A 22,152-nucleotide genomic window follows, 5' to 3' on the forward strand; every position below is an offset into this window, starting at 1 on the left:
CATGATTTTGCGTTAACCGCATATTTTTCGACGCCTCAAACCAAGGGGATGCGAGGGTAAAATGAATCGGGAAGCGCGCGTACATACTCAGTGCATCCCCTCTCGGGAATCGAACCTCAGATGTCGGCGCTAGAGGCGAAGCCTCTACCATTGCACCACGGTGTGTGGCTTGTCTATTTGAGAGTATGTAGATCGGGGTATATATATATAGTACATACGTTTTGCAGCGAGAAGTAGTGTGTTAAAGAAGTTATGAAAGAGAAAAGGGAACATTTTTAAAAATAACGTAACATGATTGTCAATATACAGTAATTGTTTTGTGAGTGTTGCTGTCATCCAGGATTTGATCATCATTATTTCTTGCAATCAGGTTCGTATTTGGAGGATGTGTTTATTTAATGGTAGCTAAGACCCGGCACTTAAACGTTTCTTGCTACAGCAATTTTAACTCTGTTACAAAGTGATCTAAAGTCTCATTTATACCTCGTGTCTTCTCAATAAACTTGTATGTCTCAAATACCGTCATTCGCTGTAGGCATGACAAACGGCAGCGGGAATGTGTCTATAAACTTAATATAAACTTACGGTTCATGCCGTGCTTTGTTTCCGCAGTAGCTGTACTTATGAATATGCTTGTATTTATGAATAATCTTGTATGCATTACTTGCTTCATAATCTTTTTCTGCCTTCTCAATTGTGAAATGGCGTTTTTTGTTCAGCGCTGTTTGGAGGTCTTCCTTTTTCTCTACGTACTTATGTAGGAGGTGTGATGATGTCACACGAAACTCCGCCCCACGCCATCCAGCTCAACTCCATTACATTATATGGAGAAAAATAGCTTCCAGTTATGACCATTATGCGTAAAATTTCGAAATGAAACCTGCCTAACTTTTGTAAGTAAGCTGTAAGGAATGAGCCTGCCAAATTTCAGCCTTCTACCCACACGGGAACTTGGAGAATGAGTGAGTGAGTCAGTGAGTCAGTCAGTCAGTGAGGGCTTTGCCTTTTATTAGTATAGATTCTAATTTCTATCCATACTATATTCTAATTATCCAATGTGAGATTATAAATAAAAATATCAAGTAAATTTTCATGTAGATATATTTTAATACCAATTGGTGCCATGCTTTCTTTAGCTATATTCTTTTTCAAATTTTATGGTATTTTTAAAAGAAGATTTAAGATTTGTTTAGTTTATTTGTTGTTTTTTTTTCTCCTTTTCAGGAATTGTGATGATGTTTTGACTACTGAAGACTGTAAAAACTTGTGCTTGTTTGTTTATTCGTCACATAGACCTTTAGCAGCAGCTGCCGGAGAGTTTTTATATGGAAAGTAAGTAACAGTAGTACATGTAGAAATAATATATGGGATCGATCATCTGGCTTATTCCTCAAACAAGTAGAATTCTCTCATAATTCTCTTTTGTGTATTTTCCAACAGTGCTACATGTTAAGTTTAGTGTTTATGCTTGCTTTCTAACATCTCTACAATTCTGGGTTCAAATACCAGACCAGTCGTCATCTGTATGGTGTTTGCACCTTTTTCTTGCCTGTGTTTCTTAATCTATATGTTCTGAATTTTGCCCACATCCAGATCCACATCCTGTCAGACACATTATATAGAAACATGTATTTGTTAAAAGAAAATGTAGAAATTTACAAGTTGTATGAAATTTAAAACACTTCAGGCCATCTGACAACTTTAGCTATGTATACTGATCAATTAAAGCATTATTCTTAGATCTCATTTGGAAGCTTATGGAATAGTATAAAAAACATTTAGAGAAACATGTGACATCTGATAATCTAGTCATTATTCCATCCATTATGAAATTTGCTTAATTCAGTTCAGTGACAGCATTGAAATCTGTCCTGGCAACATTCAGTGTAAGGCAAGATCCAAACCTGGATGAGGTGTCAGTCCATGACAATTCAAAATCCACTTAAAGCAGCATCTAACTTGGGATATAGGGGGAAATCACAGTTCCTGGTTATACTATAATAATAAGTCATAATACTTCTAAATATGTTTTATTGGTTAAATAAAAAATATATTTCCTTCAGTTTAAGATTTATCCTCAGTCATAAAAAATTAAATAAATTAAGTGACTCTTACATTTAATCTTAATTACACACTAGATCAGATTGCAGAAAAGGACTACAGTCCACAAGATAATGCTCTTTTTTTTATAAGTTTTGATTTTAATCTTATTTTAATAACAGTACCCACTCATTCATATCACTCATTTTTGAACAGTACTGCTACAGTATAATTGTAGAGCATGGGCTTTTTTAAGTGAGCATGAATTTAAAGTATTTGCCCTTAAATTGCTGTGTTAGAATATCCTTTTCGGTATTAATTCATTTTTTAAACAAACATAGTCTAGTATAGTGTGAAGAGCTGTGGCTTATCTCATTAACATGAAGCCCAATGCATAAATGAACTCTGATCTAGCACTAGTCCATCACAGAATATGGACAGCTTTCACAGGCCCCTGGTGACATTTCACTGTCACACTCTAGAGTTATTAGGCTACAGTGCTAACCACTCTGCTACAATTCATTAATCATGCATTACTGCAAACTATTAGGTGTGTGCCTTTTGTAATAGGCAGCAGGGTTCCATTTTTCCATTTGTACATGTTGATTCTTTCCACTTTTCTGCTTTCTCCTTGCCAGTCTGTGAGTTCTACCTCACATCATCTTTTGAAACACTCTCTTAAGTGAAGAGATTATAGCTTCCTGTTTTGTTTTATTTTGTGTATATATATACATACATATATATACACATATACAAATATAGACATATACATATATATACACACACACATATATACATATATATACATATGCATATCTACATATATGCTGTATATACACATATATATATACAAATCTACATATATATATCTACATATATATATTAGGGGTGGGACTCGATTAAAAAAATGTATCTAATTAATTAGAGGCTGTGTAATAATTAATCTTGATTAATCGTATGTAATCACACATGAAAATTTGCCCCAAATCGCAAATGTTTTTTTTTAATTTAAAAGGGTTTTAGAGGGCGACAGAATTAAATAATAGACATGGACATGAATATTGTAAGCTCAAGCTCTTTTAATTTCTGAAAAAAAAAATGCTTTTAAACTGCATTTCAATTCAAAACAGAAACAAAAATATCATCCCTGGCTAAAATTGGGCAGACTTAAAAATAAAGTGGTATTTTAAGTACAGTAATTCCTCGCTATATCGCGCTTCGACTTTTGCAGCTTCATTCTATCGCGGATTTTAAATGTAAGCACATCTAAATATATATCACGGATTTTTTGCTGGTTCGAGGGTTTCTGTGGACAATGGGTCTATTAAATTTATGGTACATGCTTCCTCAGTTTGTTTTCCCAGTTGATTTAATACAAGGGACGCTATTGGCAGATGGTTTAGAAGCTACCCAATCAGAGCATGTATTACATATTAACTAAAACTCCTCAATGATATAAAATATGCTTCCTGCGCGGTGCTTGATTGTTTGCTTCTCTCCATCTCTCTCACTCTCTCTGCCTGACAGAGGGGGTGTGAGCAGAGGGCTGTTTGCACAGAGGCTGTTTGATACAGACGCTCCTCTACAAAATGCCGCTTTATCGCGGTGCTTCTGCATTCTTAAAAGCACGTATTGATTTTTTGATTGTTTGCTTTTCTTAGCGAGCGCTCTCTCTGACATGCTCTGCTCCTGACGGCGCTCCTTTGAAGAGAAGATATGTTTGCATTCTTTTAATTGTAAGAAAGAACTGCCATCTCAGTCTTGTCATGGAGCACAGTTTAAACTTTTGACTAAAGGGTGTTATTTCATGTCTAGAGGGCTCTAATAATGTTAACAGTGTGGGAGAGTTTATAAGGGCTTAAAATATATAAAAATAACCATACAAACATATGGTTTCTACTTCGCGGATTTTCACCTATCGCGGGGGTCTGGAACGCAACCTCTGATCGAGGAGGGATTACTGTACTTTAAGTACATTGTCAGAATGGTATTGTCTTTAAATAAGAATAACCAAAATTTCAACATAAAGTGCAGTTTTTCTTCTTAAAAAAATAAGTCAGAAACATAAAAGGTAATTTGACCAGCTTCATCTTTAAACTCTGAGTAACCTTAGCCAAATTTATTTTGTACATTAGGCTAAAACAGTGTGATCATTGAACATTTTGTAATTAGATGTAATTAGAATGACTAACGGTCACGGAAGTCCAATGATCCCCAGTAAGAGCCACAAAGTCTGCTTTCTGTAATGCATCTAATTTTGCTTGCTTTTCAGTGTGCATCAATATAATCGATGTACAGGGCCGCAGCTGGCCAAATGGGTGCCCTAAGCAGAAATTTACTTTTGTGCCCCCTCCCCCAAATATTACGGAAGTAAAAATAAAATAATAAAAAAAACACCTACTATAGGGGCCAAAATAGAACTTTATTCAAATAAAAGTAAATACATAAATAAATTGTATCATTTGTGAATTACAATTGTAGCTCTACAGCAAAAATACAAACTAAAATTACACTTTAAATAAAACATTTATAATAAATAAAATAAACAATAATAAACTGAAATAAAATCAACACTGTCATCTGCTGGAGCTTTCCAAAGTTCAAAATTTACAAAGGCACACTTCTGCTTTTTCTTGAGGCAAAGTCGTAAATGAGCACTTCATATGATAAAGCCTTTGCTAATTCAGAGTTGATGCTGACAATTGCCAGACCACTCATGCGCTCTTGTGTCATAGATGAGCGCAAATGCGTTCGATGAGCTTCATTTTAGAAAACTTCGGCTCAGCAGAGGCAACAGTTACAGGGAGCGTCACTGCTATGCAGAGTAATCCGGAGATTTGGGTACATGCATGGGCTTCATCTTGGGCTTTTTTCTTTCGTTTCTCGGCGCCGGACTGTTGATGTCTCTTTCCAGGAGCAGGCATATTGTTCAATTATTATCATTTTTGGCCAAATAGGCAGCCGTAATAGAGGTGAGGGCGCGCGCGTTATCACGTGTGCTTAGCCTACTCTGCGTTCACCATAAAATGCAATATATATGTTTATATTTTTGTTTATTTGTATATGTATATTACTAATATTAATTTATTATTATAATATATAAAACAATTTTTTGAGCAGCTGGGATCGTGCCCCTGGGAGTTGGTACCCTCGCAGACTGAGTACTCTGCATATAGGGAGCGGCGGTACTGTCGATGTACCAGGAAATCATGCATTGACAAAAGTTCCCCTTTTCTTGGAATTGAAAGTGTGATTAAAAACGTTATTTTTTTAACGCGTTATGGAGTACATGCATCGAAGCTTCTCAGCTGTGCTTGTGCTAAGAAAAGGAAACATTTTAAAAATAACGTAACATGATTTTGCGTTAACCGCATATTTTTTCGTACGTCTCAAACCAAGGGGATGCGAGGGTAAAATGAATCGGGAAGCGTGCGTACATACTCAGTGCATCCCCTCTCGGGAATCGAACCTCAGATGTCGGCGCTAGAGGCGAAGCCTCTACCATTGCACCACGGTGTGTGGCTTGTCTATTTGAGAGTATGTAGATCGGGGTATATATATATAGTACATACGTTTTGCAGCGGAGAAGTAGTGTGTTAAAGAAGTTATGAAAGAGAAAAGGGAACATTTTTAAAAATAACGTAACATGATTGTCAATATACAGTAATTGTTTTGTGAGTGTTGCTGTCATCCAGGATTTGATCATCATTATTTCTTGCAATCAGGTTCGTATTTGGAGGATGTGTTTATTTAATGGTAGCTAAGACCCGGCACTTAAACGTTTCTTGCTACAGCAATTTTAACTCTGTTACAAAGTGATCTAAAGTCTCATTTATACCTCGTGTCTTCTCAATAAACTTGTATGTCTCAAATACCGTCATTCGCTGTAGGCATGACAAACGGCAGCGGGAATGTGTCTATAAACTTAATATAAACTTACGGTTCATGCCGTGCTTTGTTTCCGCAGTAGCTGTACTTATGAATATGCTTGTATTTATGAATAATCTTGTATGCATTACTTGCTTCATAATCTTTTTCTGCCTTCTCAATTGTGAAATGGCGTTTTTTGTTCAGCGCTGTTTGGAGGTCTTCCTTTTTCTCTACGTACTTATGTAGGAGGTGTGATGATGTCACACGAAACTCCGGCCCCCCACGGCCATCCAGCTCAACTCCATTACATTATATGGAGAAAAATAGCTTCCAGTTATGACCATTATGCGTAAAATTTCGAAATGAAACCTGCCTAACTTTTGTAAGTAAGCTGTAAGGAATGAGCCTGCCAAATTTCAGCCTTCTACCCACACGGGAACTTGGAGAATGAGTGAGTGAGTCAGTGAGTCAGTCAGTCAGTGAGGGCTTTGCCTTTTATTAGTATAGATTCTAATTTCTATCCATACTATATTCTAATTATCCAATGTGAGATTATAAATAAAAATATCAAGTAAATTTTCATGTAGATATATTTTAATACCAATTGGTGCCATGCTTTCTTTAGCTATATTCTTTTTCAAATTTTATGGTATTTTTAAAAGAAGATTTAAGATTTGTTTAGTTTATTTGTTGTTTTTTTTTCTCCTTTTCAGGAATTGTGATGATGTTTTGACTACTGAAGACTGTAAAAACTTGTGCTTGTTTGTTTATTCGTCACATAGACCTTTAGCAGCAGCTGCCGGAGAGTTTTTATATGGAAAGTAAGTAACAGTAGTACATGTAGAAATAATATATGGGATCGATCATCTGGCTTATTCCTCAAACAAGTAGAATTCTCTCATAATTCTCTTTTGTGTATTTTCCAACAGTGCTACATGTTAAGTTTAGTGTTTATGCTTGCTTTCTAACATCTCTACAATTCTGGGTTCAAATACCAGACCAGTCGTCATCTGTATGGTGTTTGCACCTTTTTCTTGCCTGTGTTTCTTAATCTATATGTTCTGAATTTTGCCCACATCCAGATCCACATCCTGTCAGACACATTATATAGAAACATGTATTTGTTAAAAGAAAATGTAGAAATTTACAAGTTGTATGAAATTTAAAACACTTCAGGCCATCTGACAACTTTAGCTATGTATACTGATCAATTAAAGCATTATTCTTAGATCTCATTTGGAAGCTTATGGAATAGTATAAAAAACATTTAGAGAAACATGTGACATCTGATAATCTAGTCATTATTCCATCCATTATGAAATTTGCTTAATTCAGTTCAGTGACAGCATTGAAATCTGTCCTGGCAACATTCAGTGTAAGGCAAGATCCGAAACCTGGATGAGGTGTCAGTCCATGACAATTCAAAATCCACTTAAAGCAGCATCTAACTTGGGATATAGGGGGAAATCACAGTTCCTGGTTATACTATAATAATAAGTCATAATACTTCTAAATATGTTTTATTGGTTAAATAAAAAATATATTTCCTTCAGTTTAAGATTTATCCTCAGTCATAAAAAATTAAATAAATTAAGTGACTCTTACATTTAATCTTAATTACACACTAGATCAGATTGCAGAAAAGGACTACAGTCCACAAGATAATGCTCTTTTTTTTATAAGTTTTGATTTTAATCTTATTTTAATAACAGTACCCACTCATTCATATCACTCATTTTTGAACAGTACTGCTACAGTATAATTGTAGAGCATGGGCTTTTTTAAGTGAGCATGAATTTAAAGTATTTGCCCTTAAATTGCTGTGTTAGAATATCCTTTTCGGTATTAATTCATTTTTTAAACAAACATAGTCTAGTATAGTGTGAAGAGCTGTGGCTTATCTCATTAACATGAAGCCCAATGCATAAATGAACTCTGGATCTAGCACTAGTCCATCACAGAATATGGACAGCTTTCACAGGCCCCTGGTGACATTTCACTGTCACACTCTAGAGTTATTAGGCTACAGTGCTAACCACTCTGCTACAATTCATTAATCATGCATTACTGCAAACTATTAGGTGTGTGCCTTTTGTAATAGGCAGCAGGGTTCCATTTTTCCATTTGTACATGTTGATTCTTTCCACTTTTCTGCTTTCTCCTTGCCAGTCTGTGAGTTCTACCTCACATCATCTTTTGAAACACTCTCTTAAGTGAAGAGATTATAGCTTCCTGTTTTGTTTTATTTTGTGTATCTAACATGACATTGGAGGAGTTCACCAGTCACTAATGTGAATTGCCCTGTATAAAAGAACCATATTGTCTTGTGCAATGTGTGGCTATTCTGCCTTTTGTCATCCCATTACATTATATCTCTTCATTCTGGACCTAATACCATCAGCAGAATAATGCCTAAACCTCAGTGACATCAGTCCGTTGCTGGTCATACTCAGGCCCACACCCACCCTCAGTCACATTGAGGCAATTTAGAATTGCAAATTAACCCAAAATGCAGTTCTTTAGAAAGACACCAGAATATATAGAAGAAACTCCTTTGGAAACTATAACCTTCATACAGACTGTGACCAAGATGGGGACTGAATCTTGGACAAGTGAGAGAGCAGAACAGTGCTGCAGTTCTAAAACAATACATTATACAGTCTATAACTATTATTACAGGTGAAATGAAGTACCCTGATCAGCTGCATGGTCTTTGTGAGGATATGGTGGTAAAATAGCTTTTGTTTCATAAATAACATTATAGTAAACAACTAATTCATTTTGAGGGACTGATAGGCAGTGTTTAATATGATTAGTATTTATGGTTATTAATAGAGCAGATACTCAGTAATATAGTTGCTACTTTGCTTTAACTAGTTTTTGTGGATCTCTGTTTTACTGTAGCTGTTTACCGTATGTGTGCTTATATATGCTTATGAATGTTGTATAGATTATTACAGGCGAATATTATTGGTGCATTAAATACTGCTTCTGTTGGTTTAGAACTTAATCAAAAATAATTTACAGGTTAGGGCAGAAGGACTGGGGGGAAAAAAGTACCAAAAATAAAATGAGGGCAAAACACAGATGCAGTCCTACCACACCTCTTAACTGGAATAATGGGTGTAAAAAGAAGTGATGGATGGGCTTCTTTTATTCTTTCATTCGTGTCTCTTAATTTTTTGGACAAAGACACATTTTCCTTGATTTTCTTTTCTGTTCCACAGTTTAAAATTACTACTCAAACAATTTAGGCGTGATTAAAGTGCAGATTGCAGACTTTCATTTAACAGTATTTGCATGCATTTCAGTCTCACCAGGTAGAAATGACAACATTTTTCTACTTGGTCTCCCCATTTCAGGGAATCATAATGTTTGGGACATAGCATTGGTGGGTATATTAAAGTAGTCATGCTTAGTACTCTGTTGCATATCCCTTGCATGCAATGACTGCTTGAAGTCTGCGATTCATAGACATCAACATCTCTGCTGATGCTCTGCCTAACCTCTAATGCAGCCGTCTTCGGCTCCTGGTTTTTTCGGGGGCTGTTCCCCTTAAGTTTTCTCTTCAGCATATGGAAAGCATGCTCAATTGGATTTAAATGTGGTGACTGGCCTAGCCATTCAAGAAGTTTCAATTTTTTATTGTTGAAAAAGTCCTGTGTTGCCTTAGGAGTATGCTTGGCATCAGTATCTTGTTTGGAAGCATTTACTGGAATTCGAGTAGATAAGATGTTTCTATACATCTCAGAATTAACTGTGCAAGTATCGTCAGCAGTTACATCATCAATGAAGATAAATGTGCCAGTACCTGTGGCAGCCACACATGCCTAAGCCATAACACCCCCACCACTTTGTTTAACAGATGAGGTGGTATGCTTTGGATCTCATTCAGTTTCTTTCTCCACAGTTTTCTCTTTCCATCAGGTTGATACAGACAAGTATTTTGTTTTGTCTGACCACAAGACCTTTTTCCAGAATTCTGCAGACTCTTTTAAGTACTTTTTCAGAAATTCTGATCTGGCCATCCTGTTTTTGTGGCTAACCAGTTGTTTGCATCTTGCAGTGTGGCCTCTTTATTTCTGTTCATGAAGTCTTCTGTGGATAGTAGTCTCTGACACATACACATCTGCCTCCTGAAGACTGTTTCTCACCTGTTGGACAGACTTTGGCACTTTTCCTTTACCATATTGAGGATTCTTCTGTCATCAGCAGTGGAGGTCTTCTTTGGCCTATCAGTCCCTTTGCGATTACTGAGCACATCAGTGCATTGTTTCTTCTTAAGGATATTCCATACAGTTGATTTAAGTAATCCTGAGAATTTGCAGATGTCTCTAATTGTTTTGTTTTTGTTTTTCAGTCTCATAATGGCTTCTTTGACTTTCATTGGCACAGCTCTTGTCTTACAAAGGGTAAAAGCAAGCCTAGGTATCTTATGAAGCAATGAAACAAACCAGTGTAATTACAATCCCCTGTGACACCAATTGTCCCAAATGTTATGGTGCCCTGAAATCGGGGCCACCATGTAGAAAAAGTGTCATCATATCTACATGGTGTCACTGAAATGTGTGCAATTACCTTTAAAGTCTGCAATATGTACTTTAATCACATCAGAATAGTTTGATATTTACCGTGTTCATACTGTGGAGCAGTAAATCAAGGAAAAGTATGTCTTTGTCCCAAACAAAGGCCACTGTATAGAACAAAGATTTTCACTCACTCATCAACAAAAACACTATTTTTTAGTTAAAAAGCTGACATTTGGCAGGATGAAACATCTATGGCAGTAGGTATCTGCTTAAAAATTGACTTTTCGATGTATTAATATTTACAGGTAAAAAACCCTTCTGCAATAGAAAAACTACACTGAAATGTCAAAAATGCTTTGACTGATAGAGGGTAGAGGCCTCTGAGGCTTAGGTCCCTGACCTTTTTATCGATTCATAATTAATTAATAATTAAATAATTTGTTGGGATTAATAAAGTTTTTTGATTCTGATTACATACAGTAAATGGGAATAGCATATATAGAACATGTGCAACAATCACAGAGAAGGAGAAGACCCTGATACCTGCAACACTCCTGGACTGATGGAGTCAGTTTAAACCTAATGTGTTAACTCCAAAGGGGAATCAACCTACCGTACATCCCATGAACCGCTCATCGCTAGTGGCACTTAAATCATGCAGTACCTCTCAGCATTGGTCTTAGATTATGGTGCTTGAATTTTAAATGGGAAGCCACAGAAATTGTGTCTCGACACTCAAAGCTACTTGCTCTTTACATTAATACATCAATTTGACACACAAGGTGCCAACACTTATGTATGTCAATTTGCATATGCATTCATACCTGTGGACTTTAAAGGGGGAGCTCATACAACTCATGGAAAGCAGAAAAAGAAATATTGTGCTTGAGTGAATGGCGTAAACAAATGAAAATCACAAATATCTAATAATGATAATGATATATACTCAAATTTCACAGTATTCCTACTGATTTCATGTTTGAATTGAAAATAATACACTTTCCTGTAAATTGTGTTTTGCAGTGAGTATCAACAAAAGCCAAGTTGGTAGGAAAAGCAGGAAAAAAGCAGAAATTTATTGAATGAAGGAATATTTTATTCATGACCAATACCACAAGCTAGTGATAAAGTCTTGTGTTCACTTTAAGGCATAAGCTGGTTAGTCCATACAAACCCACTTTCCTCATCCATATTTACAGTGCATATAAGTTATAATGTTTTCTTGTCTTTTTTTAACAGGTTACTAAGCTATAGTCCACAGCAAGAGCAAGATGAGCGAAAAACAGCAAAAGAACAGAATATCACTGTGATTACATCTTTATTGCAGTTCTTCCACACCAGTGAGGTGGGAACACTTTTCTCTAATCTTCTTTGTTTGTAAATAAAAATTGAAGTGCCATAGATATGTGCTTTTGTTGGTGCCAACATCCGTGCTTACCTTGTGCTTTCAGATGATTCTATAATTTATGTATTGATGCACATAAGAGAGCCTGACCGTGTGAAACTTTAGTCTATAGTAAATAAAATGACACATTTATGTTTACTGTCTCCCAAGGTCTGGTGTTCTGTCTAAGGCTAATTCTTGCCTTTCTCCTCTGTTGCTTGTGGGTGCTCTCTAGCCCTTAACACCACTGTAACTAGTAAGCAGGTTCAAAATATGTATTGCTGAATTGTGGCTCATTTCTAATAGGCATTAATAAGTTTATAATAATCAATGATTTATTCTTTCACACCACTGAGGGCTCATCAGAAGCTTAATTTAGAAAGCTTCTAGAATTGGGTAATGGGGTCAAAGCAGGAGTGATTCAATTTAGCACTGTTATCTTGCACAGTACAAGTCTGCTTGTTTAAAATAACTAAAGCAGCCATATCTTTGAAATATCCCAAATTTAGTGTAATAAGTAGATAGGTGGATTGATTAATTGTAATTTATTTGTCCCTTTATTTGTATGTAGTTCAATAAAGTCTATAATAACATTTAACAAAAACTATGAATATAAGCTTTGGTGTAGTGGTTCGATGTATAAAACAAAGAACACTACTTAACAAGGTTATCGGCTTTAATTTTAGATATTAGTATTGAAGGCAAAATTTGGGAAATAGTGTTAATTGAGACAAAAGGAATGCTGGTTCAACCTTTCAACAACTGTTTTATGTGCAGTCTAATGGTGCTTATTTTTTTTAAATCTGGAACCGTAGATAATAATTGACTTGAAACAGTGTTTAATATTGAAAAGCATTTAAAAAAATAATGATTGTTCTCTAGTGGATAGAACAGAGCACAGTGGTGGGCACCGCTTCCTCATGGTTCCCGTGTTCTGGTTTTGAATCCAGCACCCAATGGTCTATGTGGATTTGTATGTACTCACCACATCTTTGTGGACTTTCATACTGGTATGCCAGTCATCCTCCCACATTCCCAAAGAGTTAGGCTAGGCTAATTGGTGTTTCTAGATGGTCCTGTGTCAGTGTGGATGTGTATATGTGTGGGCCCGGCAGTGGACAGCTGTCTTGTCCAGGGTTGGTTCCTGCCTTTCTCTTAATCTATTATACAGTCATATGAAAAAGTTTGGGAACCGCTCTTAATTCTTTGGATTTTTGTTTATCATTGGCTGAGCTTTCAAAGTAGCAACTTCCTTTTAATATATGACATGCCTTATGGAAACAGTAGTACTTCAGCAGTGACATTAAAATATGCAATATGCATCATAACAAAATTAGACAGGTGCATAAATTTGGGAACCCCAATAGAGATATTACATCAATACTTAGTTGATCCTCCTTTTGCAAATATAACAGCCTCCAGACGCCTCCTATATCTTTTTATGAGTGTCTGGATTCTGGATGGAGGTATTTTTGACCCTTCCAGTTCAGTTAAAATTGATGGCTGCCGAGTATGGACAGCCTGCTTCAAATCATCCCATAGATTTTCAATGATATTCAAGTCAAGGGACTGTGACGGCCATTCCAGAACATTGTACTTCTCTCTCTGCATGAATGCCTTTGTAGATTTTGAACTGTGTTTTGGGTCATTGTCTTGTTGGAATATCCGTAACTTCAACTTTGTGACTGATGCTTGAACATTACCCTGAGGAGTTTGTTGATATTGGGTTGAATTCATCTGACCCTCGACTTTAACAAGGGTCCCAGTCCCGGAACTAGCCACACAGCCCCACAGCATGATGGAACCTCCACCAAATTTCACAGTAGGTAGCAGATGTTTTTCTTGGAATGCAGTGTTCTTCCGCCATGCAAAGCGCTTTTTGTTATGACAAAATAACTCAATTTTTGTCTCATCAGTCCAAACACTTTGTTCCAAAATGAATCTGGCTTGTCTAAATGAGCATTTGCATACAACAAGCGACTCTGTTTGTGGCGTGGGTACAGAAAAGGCTTCTTTCTCATCACTTTGCCATACAGATGTTCTTTGTGCAAATTGCGCTGAATTGCAGAACGATGTGCAGATACACAATCTGCAGCAAGATGTTCTTGCAGGTCTTTGGAGGTGATCTGTGGGTTGTCTGTAACCATTCTCACAATCCTGCACATATGCTGCTCCTGTATTTTTCTTGGCCTGCGAGACCTGGGTTTAACAGCAACTGTGCCTATGGCCTTCCATTTCCTGATTACATTCCTTACAGTTGAAACTGACAGTTTAAACCTCTGAGATAGCTTTTTGTAGCCTTCCCCTAAACTGTGATACTGAACAATCTTTGTTTTCAGATCTTTTGAGAGTTGCTTTGAGGATCCCATGCTGTCACTCTTTTCAGAGAATAGTCAAAGGGAAGCACAACTTTCAATTGACCACCTTAAATACCTTTTCTCATGATTGGACACACCTGTCTGTGTGTTCAAGGCTTAATGAGCTAATCCAACTAATTTGGTGTTGCAAGTAATCAGTATTGAGCAATTGCATTCAAATAAGCAAAATTACAAGGGTACCCAAATTTTTGCACAGCCAGTTTTTCACATTTGATTTAATTTCATACAACTAAATACTGCTTCACTAAAAATCTTTGTTCAGAAAACACCCCAGTACTCAGATATTCCTAGGAAATGAAAGACATACCACTTAGGCAATCCATTCCCGGGAATTCAGGAATCCCGCATGTCATTTCCAGGAATCCCGCATGTCATTTCCAGGAATCCCGGGCTCCCAGGGATGACACAATGCATGGGCATCTCATATGTGAACGGTTTTAGGACGACTGACACTTATTTTTAATAAAACTACTGCAATATGTTGACACACATAAAAGACTAACCTTATCTACAAGCAGTTCATGCTGTCATATAAGTACATGTATCTTTAGTTGCGGTAATAAGAGCGTAGAAAGCACAACGTGTCCAGTGTGCAGGCATCCAGGCGAGTGCGCACATTTGTGCAGATTATGCCAGCTGCTGAGAAAGCACGCTCTGCCTTCACTGTAGTAGGCGGCACAGTCATCAGATACTGATATACTTGTTCTAAACAATGCCTGCGCTTGCCGTTGCTCTGAAACACCACCATTTCAGCTTTTACTGATGCATCCAGTTTCTTGTCATCATTCTGTGATGGCAAGTTCCTTGGCACAGATAATGCGGATGCAACAGACTGATGCATTGCAATTTCAAGTTGCTGTTCAAAGCTGTTGTCTGATGCAATGCAAGCTGCAACAATGGCGCCACCTTCTTCCAGTGTTGTGGATTTTGCTGCTGAACTACTGCTGTCAGTCTGTTCAAGTTGTGTTACCAGACAACAAACGAATTTTCGGATCACGTCATTAGATGGTACTGAGAACATGTCTGTAGTAGCTGTCTTTCGTGCAGAAGCTGTATGCAGATACTGGAGAACAGCAGCATGTAATCCTCGTCTGTCGTTTATTCTAGACTCAAGAACATCTGCCAGAGTCTTTGCAAGTTCTGAGCTCTGCTTCTGTAGCTGGACAATGCAGAACTTTAGAGCCGCTTCTGCGCTAATCAGATTTGTTTCACGCCTGCACAGTGCATTAACTACAAACTTCAACAGTTCCAAACTGGACACCATTTTACTGATAACTGTGAAGTCGGCATCAGTTAAGTGTAACTGTTGCCCGAGATCAATCAGTTCTTTCTGTATTGGAACCCATAATTGTAGAAATCCGCTCAACATAACAACCAGACTGTTCCACCTTGTCCTGCAGTCTAGCAGAAGACCGACTTCTTTGCCGAATTCACTCTGAAGTATGTTGTCATTCTTCATTGGTGGTCGTCTAAAAATCTTGACGATTTTATGAACCTTGTTAACAACATCATCATATAATTCATCTGACAATTCCACAAGAACATTGTAGCTGTCATCAACAACTTCTAGACCTTGTTCGCTATCATGACTCTCAGGTATATCATCCTCATCGTCGTCGCTGTTGTCAGTGTTGCAATGAGATGACTTGGGCTCGGTTGTGGCAGTAGTAGCAGCAGCACGACCTCTGCGGCGATACAGCACATCTAGCACTGCCAGCTGGATATAGTGCGCATAACATAATTGATGCTCAACTTCCAGTAGTCTTCCGATCTTTGTCATGACACTGGTACCGTCTGTACAGATGCCTACTATGTCACTGGTAAGACTTAGCTCAAATTCTGCAGGTTTACTCTGCAGTAAGTCAATGCACTTCTCCGCCGGCATTGAGCCATGAACTCTGATTAATCCAAGGTTCCAATACTTCGGACCTTGTTCATGGACATTCACATTCATATATAGTCGATTTCTAGTGGAAGTCCATTCATCAAACATTATACTAAAGCGCTGACCCTGCTTTTTCTTGTTAGCCATCTCTTCTGTTACCAGCAATCGGATCGTTTGACCGTGATCTATTACCAGATGCTTCACAGTTTCAGCAGAATTTGGCAAATTTCCGAAATCAAGTGCAGCCAGTGCTTTACGTAAATCAGCTGACGAAACGAATATTCAGAACGGAAGTCCATCTCGAGCCATCATTCGTGCTAATACTGCCTGTAATGTACTTTTGTTCTTGTTCTGCAGCTATTTCATCATTGGACCCACTGCTATGCACTTGGACGTCTTGGTGTATCGTCATCATTCTGTGGTTTTCGTTTCATAACAGTTATTTGATGAACTCTTCTTAGATGCTCATGTAATCCCTTTGTCGAGCCGCCAGGTGTTTTCAAAATAGTTTTACACAGTTTACACTCAGCTGACTGGTCTAGCTTTTCGCGCAAAAAATGCTGCCAAACTCAATCGTTTTTAAACTCACCAAACTCAGCCATTTGTATGAGGCTTTCAACACAAACAACTGATGTTTCCGACTGTCGACTGGACCCAAGCTCTGCTCCAGTTGGAAACTTGACACCAGCCTGTACTGTCAACAGCACGTTCCACAGACGTCAATGAAGTCTGTCCCGTCCCGGCATTCGTGAGCTGCAGAGTGCAGAGCAGACACCTCCCCAGTCCACTGTGCTCAGTCAGCCGGGAAACTGACTGCTGCTGGTCTGTTGTTGAGTTGACTGAATTAATCGGCAACACACTACACCGTGGGCCAAAAAACCGTGCCACTTAATTATTTTCAAGTATATCTCTGTTATATACACTTTTACATGTTATATATGCAAGCTTGGCTGTTCCTGTTTTCCTGGGAATTACAGCAGTTTCATTCCCAGGAATGCGGGAATGAAAAATGTCCAGGAATGGATTCCCTAATACCACTGTTATCTTTTTTGTTGAAAGTAGGAGTAAATTATTATACAGGCTGAGAGGGGTTCCCAAACTTTTTCATATAACTGTAATAGGCCTTTTGTCCCCTGAGACCATAAATTGGGTCAGGTTGGTTTAAGAATGTTGTGTTATGTTTCATAGAGACACGAGAGTGTGCAAGTGTCATAAGGCAATTAAGTTCAGCATTGAATGTTTTTTTTTTTTTAACTGTTGCATTTAAAAGGCAATGAATGCAATTAAATTTACTAATTACAGTACTTTTGTTTGTTTGGACCCTGATAACAGTTGCACAAACACATGGCATATCTGGTAGACAGCCTTTGGGACAATGCAGGATCTCTTTTAAAGGACTGGGAGTCTATGACTGAACTTCTACTTGAGGAGCCAGGAACACAGGGTGAGGACTGCAAATGGTTTATTTGTGAGTGGGCTATGCTAACCCCTAGTGAGTTTTGTTCTGAATAATTTGTCAAAAAGCAAAGGCGCCTCCTTTCTATTGTTTTTCTTTTCTTTCTTGATTTCTTTATTATTTCAGAATAAAGACTTTTAAAATTATTAAGGGTAACAATGGGTAGCATATAACAAGAAGACATCCAGCTGTGGCTAATGGTGAATGTTGTATGCAAAGATAACACATGTAGGCTGTTCAGAAGATGATGAAAATCATCACAGGTTTTCTACTTGTGTTCTGGTTAATTATGAATAATTCAAAACATGTGACCAATTTTCATGTTGAATATTTCAGATGTAAGCATTTGGCTTGGGTATTGTATGCTTTTTTGCAAATAATTACAATTGTAAATGAAAGACTACTTTGAATAAAAAAAGCAATTCTCTCCACTTTCTATAGTTTATTACATTTTTATTTGGGTTTGGATTATTTTGTTATCTGCTGAAAGTTGTTCTAAAGTAGCATATGCACATATTAATTAAATGTATATCATTATAAAATACAGTTTAACATTTCCCAATTCAGTTGCAGAAGTCCACTTTAAAGATTTTTGAGATGTTTTTATATAAAAACTGAGTTGTCTAATTCCAGTGTTGCTCCCTAACAGATCTGAATGACTCCCAGAAGCAGTCCCTAATTGAGATGCTGTTGACGTCAGTCCGTCAAGCCACAGAAGGACACCCCCCTGTAGGGAGAGGAATGAACAAAAAGGTGGGTGGTGCTGCTCAGTTACAATTTGCAATTTGTTATCTTTTTTGAATGTTTAATAGAGGTGTTTGAAAACCTAAATTACATTTTTTTCCCTTTATCTGATTAGCTACAGTAATGCCTAATTTCATCAGTACTTACATATTTTATTTGATGCTCTGCTGCTGCGAGTATATAGTAAATATTTTCACTGTTCAATGAAATACCTGAGATAAGGGCAAACATATAATGAACTGCTGATTCACTTTTCAGTTTCAGATCATTTCAGTGATAATTTTAAATGCCTGGTGTGGTTATGTCTGTTTTGTAGTCTGCACTAGCTGTTTTACCCATCTAAGATGGCTTGAAATCTAAGTAATCAAGGTAGACCTCAGCATTAATGTTTGTAGTACAATATCTCTTGGAATGTGTTTTGTAATGCATACAGTATTAAAACAGATTGCATTTGTCATTTCAATGGATGGTGCATCACAACCATATGTGCTGGTACAATGTACTTCTACAAATGTTTGTGATGTATCATCTGTTGGAATGACAGAGACATAGCGACTGGATGGACACACGCTTATATTTTTTATTAAGGTGAATTATTTCACTTTTGCACTAGAAATAGTTCAACCATGTTACTTCCTTTGCTAATTAATTATTTTAGCGATGGCTGAATGTTCAAGTCATTATGCCAGCTGCTGAGAAAATGTTTATGCCATTGATGATTGTTGACAGTTGTATGGACTTGAACTGTTTGGGCAGATGGCAGTGTAATATCTATGGTTTTCAATCTCTGGATTAGCCTTGAAAAAACTAAGAAATGCTCAAGATTTAATTTAGATAGGGAAAGGGCTATAGACAGATGTAAGACTTTTTGGTCTGCTTTTTGACTTTGAATTTCACCAAGTTGTGTTGGTACTTTTGACAGTTTTCTGACTGTGTTTTTTTTTTATATATTCAAGCTTTTGACAGCTGCAGACGTCTGTTTTGATTGTCCTTAGTTGCTGGTCTTTTTTCCTGGTCATTTAGTACTCTCAACTTTTCCTCCACACAAACAGTTTTCTGTCAAGTACATAGTAATTATTCATTATTGTCCTGGTCTCTTGCCTAATTGATTTAGAAATGTTTCACTCCATAATATTGTTTATTCATAATATTCAGGGGTGCACATAAGTGGTGCGCAGGTGTGCATGCACTATCAAAATAAACAATGTGTGCCATATCTAATGTTGTAACGTGCGTTTGCATACCTAAGTTTTTAAAAAGATATATGGTAAAAGCCACTGCTTTTATAACTTTCTTCATTCATCAAAATGTCCAAGAAGCAAGCTCCATTAAGCAATTACTTTGGTGTTCCTCCACCTCCAAAGAAACGCCTGACTGAACCTGAACCGCAAAAGAAGCTTGTGTTCTCGAAAAAATGGCTGCAGGAGGTCAGCTGGTTTCAAACGAATGACGTCCACACTGAAATGTGGTGCAAACTATGCCATGAAAATCCCACTGTGGCGGATAAAAATAGTACCTTTTATACAGGTACTAAAAATTTCAATCATCCAGCTTTTGAGAGTACCAGAAAAGTAGTGCAAGTGGTTGATAACATGCACAGCCTGGACCAGTCGATCTGTCCAATCAACAGATGGCAAGAAAAGCAGACTGAATAACAGTATCAAGCACTGAGTAACATTATTTTGTTGGCTTTTCACAAAGCGAAACATGCACGTCCTATATGTTCATATGAGGAGGATATTCCGCTTCTCAAGAGGCTTGGAGTTAACGTTGGGACCACTTATCATTCTTGAGAAGGCGGGGGGCGTATAATGCAGTGCATTGACAGACAATAACTTCAGATTTGAGTGAAAAACTGAAATCAGCTGAATTTTGGGGTGTCCTCTTCAATGGATCAGAAGATAGAACAAAATGGAGCAGGAAATTCAGCTCAGATTTCCTTGGAATAATTAACCTGGGGGCCAATCGAACAGCACAGGACATAGTGGACGGACTTGTTCAACTGTTTCATACTTGTGGTTTAGCAGAGTGGAAGATGAAGCTGGTCTCAGTATGCACTGATGGAGCCGCTATCAACATTGGAATTTATAACGGGGTCGTTCCTAAATTACGTCAGATGTTGGACATTGGGGATTCCCTTGTGCATATCCTGTGCACTGCCCACACCCTGGAGAACTGCGGCAAGTCAGCTGATCTCATGGTCCCATACTGTGAGTCATTTAATCAATCCACTGTGAAGTTGCTAAGCTTTTACTTACAGAAAGCGGGTGCAAAACGAATTGTACAACTAAAGCAGATCTGTGAGGAGAAAGGCATTGCTTTTGTCAAATTTGGAAAATTTAACAATATCGGATGGTCTGCATGGAGACAGGCGATTCTGTTGAAAATATGGAGAATGTTACCATGTAGTAACCACCAGATATGGGAACACGATTCCTACACTTCACAACCCGAGAGGGAAGTGGATGATATTTGAAGAATAAAATAGCATTACCATATTTGGTCCTCTGCCCCTCTTGTACCCTATGCATGCCCTTAATTAACTGGCAAAAAATCACACGCAAAAGAAAGTGGAACTGATAAATATATTGAAATTTGCTGTTTACATTTACTTGCCCGGTGCCTCAGTGCTCATTAGTGAACCCCTTCCCCAGACGACGCCCCAGCGGCCAAATCATAACCCCTGGTTTGACACAGACAATAAAAAAAAATAAAAAAACAGTTCTCTGAGAAAGCAAAAAAAAGATTTAACATAGTCCACATATAAGGAAAAAAGCCCCGCAGTTCAGTTCCTACCGTATGGCATGAGGAAACACAACAATCCTCTGGCGAAACAGCTTCTCTTCTGACTATCATGGAGAAATGCACTCATAAATCCGACTCACCAGACGGGAGCACCCAGAGAACACCAGTACCTGGCCTCTTCTCGGGGATTGTCACCTGATTATTTCTTTGGGGTGGCCACCCACAAATACCAGACGTCCCTGGGTGAAGTAAGATCCTGAATGATTCTTAGAGCGTAGATAGTCGCCTCCTTACCTTCAGCCTTTTCCTTCCTTTTCTCTACCCCTTCCTTGATCCGACTTTCCCCTAAAAAGAAAAAGTTTCCCACCGAAACATCCTTTCCCCTCTTGGTTGCTATGGAAACATGACGCTGGCAACAGGCAGCTGGAATATTTACTGGGCGGGATCCTCCCAGCACTGGGTCGTCATCAAAGTGCTTGAAGAGCTATTTACAGACACCCTCCCAGCCACATTATAAAGTGACAGACAGTCCAGCAGGACAACCTGACTGTCAAGTTATGTAGCCTTGCTACAACCAGCCATTCAGATTCAAGTGGCAACAAGTGATGACAGTAGTCTAAAGCATATCTGCACAGAGCATTTTTGTTGTTTTCTAGCCAACATGCTTGATATTGGGAACATTTTACAGTTCACCTCCCTCAGGTTCCAGCAAGAGAATCCAACTATTGGTGAATGCAAAGATGAGCTTATGGTTGCTATTGGACAGCTGACACTACTGATGATAAGTACAGGAAGGAGACTGTGTCACATGCTGATGCTGACAGGGACAAGACTGATGAGAGAGAGAGAGCTCCCTCAATCCCTCAAATCATGTGATCACTTTTTGATTTCTGATCCTACAACTTGGCCTCTTGAAATAAAAGACCTCCACATTTTGGCAACACAATACTTAGTAACATCCTTGAGACATATCAGGCCAGCATGTTTGTTGACAGAGTCTCCACTTTAAGAGAGTGGATGCATTTAAAGCAATCAGGAAAATGTTTTGCAGCCTCCTCTGTGCATGACCTGGTGAAAGTAATGAAGGCAAGCAATCCAGGCAGATGCTCCAACATTCAGAA

General features: G+C 37.9%; 1 protein-coding gene across 1 annotated transcript in view; it reads left to right on the forward strand.

Annotated features, from left to right (window-relative positions):
- si:ch211-269e2.1 (cohesin subunit SA-2) overlaps nt 1-22,152 on the forward strand; it is a 180,333-nt gene that overhangs the window by 62,537 nt on the left and 95,644 nt on the right. Inside the window, exons 15-20 of the mRNA XM_039746272.1 lie at nt 1,225-1,334; nt 1,441-1,528; nt 6,624-6,731; nt 11,679-11,784; nt 17,419-17,530; nt 18,192-18,295. Of these exons, the coding sequence (XP_039602206.1) occupies nt 1,225-1,334; nt 1,441-1,528; nt 6,624-6,731; nt 11,679-11,784; nt 17,419-17,530; nt 18,192-18,295 (628 nt within the window). The remainder of the gene's footprint in view (nt 1-1,224; nt 1,335-1,440; nt 1,529-6,623; nt 6,732-11,678; nt 11,785-17,418; nt 17,531-18,191; nt 18,296-22,152) is intronic.

Source organism: Polypterus senegalus, chromosome 2, assembly GCF_016835505.1.
Source record: "Polypterus senegalus isolate Bchr_013 chromosome 2, ASM1683550v1, whole genome shotgun sequence".
In the NCBI taxonomy this organism is placed as follows: Eukaryota; Metazoa; Chordata; class Cladistia; order Polypteriformes; family Polypteridae; genus Polypterus; species Polypterus senegalus.